This window comes from Varanus komodoensis, unplaced genomic scaffold (genome assembly GCF_004798865.1).
Source record: "Varanus komodoensis strain SLA01 unplaced genomic scaffold, ASM479886v1 scaffold10, whole genome shotgun sequence".
Lineage (NCBI taxonomy): Eukaryota > Metazoa > Chordata > Lepidosauria > Squamata > Varanidae > Varanus > Varanus komodoensis.
Window position 1 is genome coordinate 19,271,485 of NW_025335269.1, and position 11,138 is coordinate 19,282,622.

Consider the following 11,138-nt stretch of genomic DNA (forward strand, 5'->3'; position numbering starts at 1 on the left):
GAGGCCATGGACACAAGTATGGTATCAGGAGAGGAAATCCCAAAGGTGATTTTCCTCTCCCCATCCCCCAAAAAAGAGCACTGTGACAGCTTCTCTTTTGAGGACTCACCATATGCACAAATTCTAGCTCAGTCTTCTGGTGTATGAGTGATTTGCTTTATCTCGGAGGTCCATGTAATCTAAAAAACAAAAACGAGGCATAGGAGGTACTTCATGGGAAGTATGTTTAGGCTGCAATCTGTAATTGAGCTAACATGACAAGTCACCTTTGCTAAGCCAGAAAGGCAAGGACCTGAGCCTGGATGGTGACGATATGTGAAGGGGAGCAGGGGATTGGACATAATGGTGTTCTAGGCCCCTTCCAACTCTTCTACTATTCCATAACCCTCTGTAAATATTCAGTATTCTAAAATCAATCGTTAGAAATATTTGTAAAAGAGAAGCAAAGCAAAACAAAAATAATGTGCAACTTCATCTCTTTCGTCATCTGATGGAGTTAATCACTCCTTATTGTTTCTTCCCCAGATAAGTGTAACCCAGCTCCAGAATGTGAGATGATTGTTCCCTTTCCCATTCCAATAAGCATGGACATAACTTACATCATTGACAGCTCGCGGAATGTTGGAAGTGAGGAGTTTGAAACGATGAAGGAATTTGTAAGCAACATGTTGGATTATTTTGTCATCGATTCTATGCCTCTGGAGCCAGGTATACGGGCACGAGTGGCATTGGTGCAACAGGCCCCCCAACATTTCACAGTCGACAGGAACTCAAGCCCAGTAAATGAAGAGTTTGAATTGGTTACCTACACCAGTAAAGAACAGATGAAAATGCACATCCATGAAAAAGTTGATCAGCTGGAGGGTCCATCAGCCATAGGGCATGCCCTTGAGTGGACAATTAAAAATATATTTTTGGACGCCCCCAGTCCAAGAAAACACAGGGTCATATTTACTCTACTTGGGAGCCAGACGAGTTCCTGGGACCGGGAAAAACTTAGAAAAATGACACTAGAAGCCAAATGCCAAGGATTTACCCTGTTCACCTTAGCTCTGGGCAGAGGAGTGGATGATGCAGAAATAAGAGAACTCTCCAGTGTCCCTGTGGAGCAGCATCTACTGCAGCTGGGTAGAGTGGATAAGCCTGGATTGCCTTATGCTCTGAAATTTAGCCGAGCCTTCTTAAATCTTTTGAAATGTAAGTAACATGCAATTTGGTTTACTTCCTTTTGTAGGACTACTGAGTTGATTGTATCCCATTTCATGCTGCTCCCTGCATCTGATATGTACCCACTGAACTAATGTATATAATGGGAAATAATGCTTTGAGCACAATTCTGTACAAATTTACTCAGAGGTAAATAGGGCTTACTCCCATGTAGGTGAAAATTACTCCCACATAAGTGTTAACTAGTTCTGTACCCAGTTCCTTTGTGTAAGCTCCACAGGGCATAATGGGACTGAATTTTGGTTGCATGCACTTTAACCTCATCACAGCATTTAGCTTTCCTTGATGTAGGTTTTATGTTCTTTTAGAATAGGAGATAATTCTAGCTTTAGGTGCCATGGCCTAGGACCAGGAGCCTTTGGAGAATCCAGCAACAGTGGCTCCAGCAACTAGTTTCTGGTCCTTCTAAACCAAAATCCATTGTCTCAGTTCTCATATCCTATTCACATAATCCCAGTAGGCACCAACTGCTCCCCCCATTTGTGTGGAGTGGACTTTGGACTTCTCCAGTGAAGAAGGATATCCTGATGAGCAGTCTCCAATTTACTCTTCCTCTCACTGAACTTTACTCCTCAGGAGGAATAATGCCTAAAGGAAAAAGCTGGCCCTTTAACAACCAGATAAATCATCTGAGAGGGTGGAGATTCCAGAAGGACTCAATTTGTTGTGATCCTTGCCAGTTGCTTCTGGTCAATGCTGGGTATTTTGTCAGTATTCTATTTCCTGGAATGCTGTCCCTGGTCCTGAAATTGACTAAGATCTCAGGCATGATCCAGTTGCTTGTCCCATGTTGTATGTCTTCTTCTGAGCCCCTGGCCAAAGCAGGAGATGGAATCCCAGTTGGATTAGGTGCTTTTCAAATGTCTCAAGATGTTCCTGAATCAGCACATTAGAGAGTTTTGTTATATCTAATTTCCAACGTCCTTGTACATTTTCATGAGGTGAGAATTACTCCCACATAAGCCTTGTGCATTTCTGTGAAGTTCTCAGGTCAGCCCACTGGCTTGCTCTTATGTTGAACAATGCAAGTTAATCCACATATTGTAAAAACATTCTAATGGAGTCCCTGTTTAGTCTGGAATAGGTAACATGAACCTCCAATCCTAACCAATTTCTAAGTAGTAGGTATTGAGATGCACAAGTGTTGTCATACTATAGTCAATGTGTGACTCTTCCAGCTTTGTGATCTATCACCTTTCTTCTCCGACTCCTAAGCAGGCGGCACTCCAATGGGTTCAATTTGATTTTAGGCCTCAGCAGAAATGGCAGTCAGCTGGTCCTCTCTCATCATAGCAAGTCAAGATCAAGGTTATCCAGCCCTGCCGTTTCCATGTCAAAGCCTATAGCATAAACTGACGGTTTGGCTTATGAGAGAGATGTGCTTTAGTCTGCCAAGATTACCTAGCCAACCTAAGTAATTGCAAATTCAAGAAAGCTTCTTTAACATTAGGAAACAGATATAAGGCAGGGCTGCCGGGGCAGGGGGGCGGGGGGCCAAAGCAGTGATCATTTGGTGGTGTCCCCATTTTGGTGAAGTCCCCCTCTCCATTTTAAAAGATTGAAATGCTTCTTACTGCCAGTACGAATTTTAAGCTAAAATATACTGGAATTCTGGGGACGCACCCTCTTTCTCAGCCCCCTTTTGTCTTCACCCCCCCCCCCCCACATAAATGCAGCCCCCAAGAGCTTCTCTGAAATCAAATTTGTCCCTTGAATGGAAGTAGCTCCTTCACTTTATATAAGGGAAGGAGTAAAGATGGGTATCCTGAAATGAATTAGCAATTTACTCTCTAAGCAATTTATTTTCTAAACAATTTACTCTCTAGAAAGTATCACCTAGGAATATTTTGCTTATTGGTGGGCCACAAGGAGCACACTTGCAATTTTCAATAGCCCACTGTTATTCTGTGGATCAGGGCCAGAGGATGCTGGAGGATTTGGTATAAAGGGGAGGAAGACAGTATAAAGGCTGGGGAGGCCTTCTAGTTCTTATCCAATAGTAAGACAGGGTTCTGACATTTGAAATGTGACATGTTCGACATGTATGCAGAGATGCACCTGTGAACTAAGCAGCTGGCCCCTTCCTAGATTCAAAAGGGGCTGGGGAGAGGAGAGGTGCAGAGACCGGGATGGATGCCCCAGTCTCAGGCAGTGTAATTCTATGGTTCATTCACAGTGAAATGGTGAAGCAGAACTGTTCTAACTGTTCTAAGAATCTTAAAGGAAGAGACCCTAAAAATAAAGTGCCCCCTCCTCCACTATCTTTTCCACTGCTTTCAACAGATCTTAATCACTCCTGGTGATTTTAATGGAACTTACTTCCACGTAAGAAAGTTTGTAACTGCATTCTCTCTCTCCCCCACACCCTCTCTCTGCATGCATGTGTGGAGAGAGCATGAGATTTGATGTATGAAACTAACCTCCACCAGGGTTGCATCCAAATATTCAGGATGTCCCTATTTTAAAAAAAAAATCAAGTGAAACACTACCAGGATAACATTTTCAGAAACTGTAATATATTAAACAGACATATGCACAAATTTTGGCCTGCTTCCAAATAAGTTTTTTTTAATTATTATTGTACCTCCACCCTGGTTCATTCACAGAATTTTATAAGGGTGCCATATTGCATTAATAAAATTCTGTTTTACCTCACTGTTTCTTCCATCTTTTTGCTTAACAGGCAAAAGATAAAAAAACAAAAACAAAACACCTTTAAGGAGGAAAGAAAGGACAGCTGCAACCCCCCACACTTGTTTTGTAGTGCTAAGAAACCTCCATCTGTTTCTACTATTGCTAAACTTTATTCCTGTTGCTTTGGAACAGCAAATCAGTTATGATCCAATCAGGCAAGGTTCTGAACATGTTTATGAATGGGTCTGTTTGTCCAAAGGCAATTAATTTAAGGATTCCAAATGCTGTATTTTGTGGATATCCATTTTTTTAATGTTCGACATATGTATCTGGAGAACTCTTGCTATTACTTTTCAAAGAATGGTGATCATGCTGAATCAATCAGCCAAGGCTTCATGACCCATGCTGCCTACACCATGACTTTTGAAGGTGCAGATGAGCACTTTAACCATGCACTTTCCCCTCACCCTTTGCTGATCACGCACTAGTTTTGGTGCAAAGTTCCTGGGCCTGCATTAAGTCAGAGTGCCTCATTGTGATCCAACCAGGAAACCATGGCTTACTATTGATGAACAAGCCAGGATCTTTGTGATAAAGCGGCAGTGCAACTGGGGAGTGCAGAGTGCCAGCCAATGACTCCTGCCAGTGGCTTTGTAAATCATAATTTATGAACACTGGGATGATTGCCTGAATGCAGCTCGTTCTTCTCCTTTCATGCATAAGCATTCTTTTCTGATCTTAACTTCAGCATATAAAAATTATTTTTCATTCTGCTTTCCTTTCCTCATTCTTTTCCCACAGGGGAAATAAATCCTTACCCACCTCAAGGCCTGCAGGAAGAATGTGAAGGGCTGGATCGAGGAGACAATTATTATCAGCTCATCGGAAGAAATGAATGGTAAAAAACTTCTGTTCCTCTCCCATGGGAATAAAACAGAAAATTTACTTTGCTTTTGTCATATGCCAAATACCTAAGCTGGGCAAAACTGTGGGTCAATAAGTTCTGGGACATAAACTTTGATGTATCTTTTATCTATGCATCATCTCTTTTTATAGGATTCCTTTCCCTGAATTGGATAACCATGATACTTTTCAGCTATCAGATTTACCCAGAAAAAGCAGGCAAGGAGGAATTATGGAAGCAAACCAAGAGCCTGAAGAATATAAGCATGTAGAGAATGAGTATTTCACAGGTGTCAATGTTCGGGGTCCTAAGGGAACAAGGAATGAAGAACATTTTCAGCAAGTACCAAGAATGACAGGTGTGTATATTTGTATATATTATATATACTGATGGTAATATCCAGAATACCCTATTTTAACCTAGTTATGGAACGCCTTTGTAGTTACCCAGGCTAATGTGCCGAATTCTGGAATAGATTGCACCAACCAGAATGGTTCTTTACTTAAAACATTCCAGAGTGGAACCTAAATAAGTACATTCATCACTTCATTCATGACATCCTTCCTATAAAGAAAGAAACAGTGCTTGACTTTTCTTTTTGAGATAGAATCTTCCCTATGGTATGTCCAAGGCCTGGTTTACATTCATTTCTTAGGTCATGGGTCCTCAAACTGCAGGCCGTGGGCTGGATTGGCCCACCTCAGAGGTTTTGGACTTGCTCGGAGAAAACGATCTCTGAGCAAGTCCAAAAGCTCTGAGCCAGCACAGGCGTTCTTTGAGCAGAGAGAGAGCCAGCACATGCCCAAATTGCAACAGCTCAACTGCGTGTGCGCTGGCTCTCCCCCCTGCACCCCCATTGCACACATCTACAGAGCGGGAATATGGAGCAGGAAACAGAAGAGAGGCAAGCGGAAGAGAAAGAGAGGTGAAGGTGAAGATGGCAAAGGCGAAGACGGCAAAGGCGAAGACGAAGAAACTAAAAAAGGATTGAAAGTAAGTAAAATATAACTTTTTAAATCTATTTTTTAATTATGTGAACCACATCCCCAGCCTGTGGGCCTTCTCTGAGTAAGCCACGGTCGCCTCGCAAACATTTTTAATTATTTTTTAAATGTTAATTAATTTTTAAATTTATTTTATTTTAATTAATTTTTTAATGTGCAGTGTGCATAGGAATTCGTTCATTTTTTTTTTCAAACTATAGTCCGGCCCCCCAACAGTCTGAGGGACAGTGAACTTGGCCCCCTGTTGAAAACGTTTGAGGACCCCTGACTTAGGTGGTAATACATAAGCACCATCAGACTACCTGCTTGCCATCATATGTATAATGCCTTATATGACTAATGGTTACATTTCAGTAACAGCATCTGTGGATACCCAAAGTCATACACCGCAGTGGATGACCAGACGATTGTATGCATGATAACTATCTGTTTCATATTATGCAGAGCAGAGGTGCACAACCCACACCTTGGGGTACACACGTGGGGCCCTATGCCTTAACTGTGGCTCCTTAGGTCGCCCTAAATTCTCCCTAGTATTTCCCATTGATAATCCCATTGTATTTGCAGTGGCCACCACTATGTCTGCCACCAGTACTTGCTAGCTCTGTCCACATTAATCCTGATGCAGGTGGCTGTCTCCTCCCCGTGTGTGTGCAAGCATGCATGTAGTCTCTGAGCCACCATCATGTGCGGCCCTTGGGACTCAGAAGGACATGCATCCCGGATGTAGAAGATTGCCAGTTTGATGATCGGGTGAACTCATCTTAAAACTGTGGAAATGCTAAAGTTTGATTCTTCGTGCTGCATCCACTTTTCCATTTCTCCAGAAGATTCTTCCTCTGGAGAAAATGCCTCCTGTTAGATGAAGGGAGCCTTTGAATGCAACCTGATATGGTTAATTAAATATGCTGTACGAGTCTTCTGTGGAAACAGCCCACATGATGAGAATAGCTTGTCTTCGTCAGCTTGGATTTAAATGAATCCCCTAGTCTGGAGAACTCTGCATACCTCTTAGTATATTAAAGATTAAATATTATTTCAGAAGTTTCACAAAGTAAATCTCTCTGAGGGCAGTTGAGGTTACCTTCCATTCATTCTGGCAGTGGCAATTTGGCAAGGGCCATAGCTCACTGGTAGAGCATCTGCTTTGTATACAGATGGTTCCAGGTTCAATCCCTGGCATCTCCAGGTAGAGCTGGAAAATCTGCCTGCAGATTTCCTCCCTCACTGCATGTCATTGTTGACAGTCCTCGGCTGGAGGGCCTGACTCGGTAGGAGGCTGCTTCCTAGATTCCTAAGCTAACCATTGAGCAGATGTCTCCTCTCCATGCAGATATTGTAGTCAGGTATTAGCCAAACTTAGTCTGTATGTTTCAGACTTGGAGAGCCTGGGCAACTCAGCTTGGAGGAGCTTCTTCATTCCTTGGCAAAAATAGCAGTTGCAGCTGAAAATTCATTTAAGCTGAAGTTCTTATATTTGACATTGCCTTGTGATCACTGAAGTCCATGGGGGATCAGTCAGCTGGAGACCATGTACTTCTACTTAAGTGATTTCCAAGTTGTATTAAAATGTAGCATCAGCCTTGGCTATTTCATTGATAAATAGAAAGAGAATCCTTTGCATACATTCCTTTGATATTTGCAGTATATTAAAAAATAAAAAGGGAGAAGGAATTTTTTAAATTTTGTTTTGCCTGCATACATGCATTTAGAGGGATGCTACCACCATTTCCTACATTAATACTAAGAGGAGAATTAGGGTAAGCAAATTAAGGCAGCTTGGTTTAAGTGAAGATTTGGGACAGCCCTGCTATTCAAGAGGCACCTTCCATGTGCCATTTAGGTCTTCTATTAGGTCTTTCCAGTGCAGGGAATAGATGCAAGATTTCCAGTCAGTCTATGGTATATTGGTCACTGCTGGGAAATTAGGCTGGCTACCTCTACTCTAAGCAAAGTCCCCTCCCACCTTAAGGTCTAGGTGATACCATTTGTAGATGACTATGATGCTAACTTCAAAGATAGTGTGAACTCTCTCTTTTAACATTACAGCAAAACTGTGGTAGGAAGGTTGACTTAACTTAGGCCATTTCTTCTTGAGAAATGGCAAAAACTCTAGGCAAAAACTCTTCGAGTTGATACCATACATGCTTTAAAATCTCAGGTTGCAGGCTATTCTATGCTTTAGAACCCAAATCCTTTATAAATGTCTGTAGACCATAACCAGTCTGAGCCTCTCCTAGGCAGAGACAGCTTGATCAGGAATATCCATATTCTGGGAAACATTTCGATCAATGTAATGGGCTGTAGATTGTCTTTTGAAGAAACTTCAGTTGATGAATAATACAGTAGAATGATTACTGACTAGGACCTTCCTAATGGAACACATCTCAACAGGCTTAAAACAACTGACTTCTGGTCTGTTTCTGAAGGCATTTCAGAATGCTAGATTTTTTGCCTGTAGAGTTGTAAATGGGTTGGGACCTGGATACTTTTGGGACTGCCTATTCCCAGATAAACCTGCCTGATATTAAAGTTGTTGTCAGACACCCTCTCTGGTTTCTCCCACCTTAGAAGTGTGCAGGAAAATCCTCTGTTTCTGCACTTCCAGGTAAAGAGCTAGTCATTTTGTTTATTTATATATTGTGATTTTATATCCTGCCTTTTTCCTACAAAGGGCTCAAGGCAGCTTACATCATCTCTCCTCCTCCATCTCATCCCCACAACAACAACCCTGTGAGGTAGGTTGGGCTGAGAGTCTGTGACTGGCCCAAAGTCACCCAGTTGGCTGCATGGCTGAGCGGGGACTAGAACCCAGATCCTCTGAGTCCCAGTCCCATGCTCTTAACCGCTACACCACACTGGGAGGTGGTCATCCAGGGCCCCCAGGCCGCCTTTGGCCCTGCTAGTTCTTAAGTTGTGTAAGCCCACTCTAGAGAATGAATGACAAATCTTTGTGTACCAATGCTTAGATTTTCCATGCCAGCTCCATAATAATTGATTCCTTGTGATTTATGGTTAGGCAAATCTGGAAGTCTTCATTTCTTATTTTTTCAGTCTTGAGTTTGGTTCTAGTCTTTGTTTCTCACTTTTTTGGTCTTATGTTCTAAGAGTTTTTCCATTCATCAATTAGGTTTGTCCCAAAAGTGGAAAAAAAAGACATTTGCATGAAAATTCATTAGCATTTTTATGCATTCACAAAATTTTCCTAGTGCATTCCCTTTTGCCCAACACATTACACATTTTTGTAAGCAGTTTTCCTAATTTAATGCATTTTTCAATATAATTGCCTGAAATATACACATTTTTATAAACATTTTTTATTTGAGAATTACACTACAAATTTTGGAGAAATGGGAAGCGTGAGTTTTGGTTTGTGCTGTGACAAATTTGTGTTTGTTTATGAATTCTGTGAGATGGAATTTCAGTATTTTGGGGGCTCTACACCTCCAGGTAACCACTCCCATTCAATTTCCTCCAGTGCAAGATACTAGAAAATGTTGGTTTTACTAACTTTTAGTATTAGACGCACAGAGGGCTTATTCCAGGAAAACTTTCAGAGACCAAGATCTTGTCTTTCCTTTCCACTTTCACCTTTCCTTCCTTTTCCTTTCCTTTTTTCTTTTTTTATTTATTTCAAGTAGATCCCTAGTATAGAATAAATAATAACTATATGTTAGTAGTACAAGCAAATATCAAAGCATCATCAGTATATAATTCTAGAAACAAGATAAATGCTTCTATGAAGAGCAAAACATAGTAAATAAGGCATCTTGTCAATCTTCTGAAATCAAGTAAAACAAATAATAAAAATTAATTCTGCAATGGAGAACTGAAATATATGATCATTGGACTGCTTTTTAATCATACATATTCATTTGCTTACTTAAGTTCAGATTTTATGTTTCCTTTTAATATACTGGAAATATCTAGACATGACTAAATCTTCTCTGAAAATCTGTATCTTTTGACATTAAAACCAGATTTCTAGTTACTAAACATGTCTGTGAGACAACATCCTTAATTGTCATAACATGTAACTGATATGTCATTGACAAATGAAGCAATTATCTCAAAATTTTTGTATTTGTGTTTTGCCCTGGGAGTCTTGCACATTTCAAGCAACCCTTTGTGAGTTGATAACATCTAATTTACATCTATTACTGTACCTGACCTAATACCTAACCATAATGCCTTCTAACACTATTTTGTTTCAACACTAGAACCTCTATTCAGCACTCTACATATTGGCAGATATGTTTCCGTTGAACATCAGGTTTCATAAAAAGATTCCCGTAGGAATGGGAATAAAAGCATAAAAACTCAATGCAGAATATCCTTTGATGGATTTGCTTATGAAATCTCCTAACTGCTTCACTAGGTCAGATTGGGCAGTATGCATCCCGGTATTTGCCAAAACATAGTAGTTTGAAAGCGTGAATGAATGTGTCTCCTGTCTCCAATATGGCCTTTGGAGCTTCTCATTCAATTTCCTTAAAGTTGTTAATGACTCTACATATCACTGCATTATGATCTCTACATCTCCCTCTTTGGACAGGCTTGAAAATGGGGTGGGCATTATTTGCTACTTTTTGTTGACCAATTAACACTTTTCCATTTTCTAGATGCTTGCACTGTGGATATGGACCGTGGCAACTGTGAGAATTACACTCTGAAGTGGTATTTTGACAAAAGGCAGGACATGTGCTTCCAGTTCTGGTATGGTGGCTGTGATGGGAACCAAAATCAATTTGAATCTCAAGAAGAATGTGAAGCTTTATGCATATGGTCATCCTAGTATGGAGACTGTCCATCATAAACTGGATCCCTAGCCCTCATCTTGTATTTAAATGAAAACTAGCATTAGTCACATCTGGGGGCATTTTGCACCCCAGGCAAAAGTGTCTCATGTAAGGAAAATGTTACTTATGAAGGGCTTTTGTTCTGGCTGTTTCCCGTAGAAAGTTTCAGTCAACATAAGAATGGTTTTCAGCTTCTGGCAAGTACAGGTGATTTTAAATTAAATATTTCCTGAGGCTATGCATAATAATAAAATCTGTAAAACAATGCTTGACCATTTGGACTTTGCTCTGCATAACAATAGTTTGACCCACATGTATTGAGCATTAAAAAGTTTTCTATCAATGAGTTCAAATTCTTTTTGTTGTACATTTGGGGATTTTTCTGAAGCCGCAGATTTTGACCATGTTTTAGAAGGATTTTATTGCAGGTCTACTTTTGTGTAAATTATGCAACGGAATGTGAAATGGGGGATAGCAGAGCTCCCCAAGATGCAGGATGAAGGCTAGTTATCTGCTAAAATGAAATGTGGGAAATGAACCAAAATATGATTTGCCAAATTCAGATAAAGC

At 40.6% G+C, this 11,138-nt stretch overlaps 1 protein-coding gene across 3 annotated transcripts in view; it reads left to right on the forward strand.

Annotated features, from left to right (window-relative positions):
• The window catches only part of LOC123036423 (collagen alpha-6(VI) chain-like), an 82,784-nt gene extending 71,870 nt beyond the window's left edge, over nucleotides 1-10,914 (forward strand). For 2 of the 3 annotated variants that reach the window (XM_044455670.1, XM_044455678.1), the window contains exons 37-40: nucleotides 526-1,197; nucleotides 4,663-4,759; nucleotides 4,918-5,123; nucleotides 10,392-10,914. In XM_044455670.1, coding sequence (XP_044311605.1) covers nucleotides 526-1,197; nucleotides 4,663-4,759; nucleotides 4,918-5,123; nucleotides 10,392-10,564 — 1,148 coding nt within the window. In that variant the 3' untranslated portion in view covers nucleotides 10,565-10,914. Of the gene's footprint in view, nucleotides 1-525; nucleotides 1,198-4,662; nucleotides 4,760-4,917; nucleotides 5,124-5,637; nucleotides 5,759-10,391 lie in introns of all 3 variants that reach the window. The other variant, XM_044455685.1, reaches the window with a different exon arrangement.
• The last annotated feature ends 224 nt before the right edge of the window (nucleotides 10,915-11,138 follow it).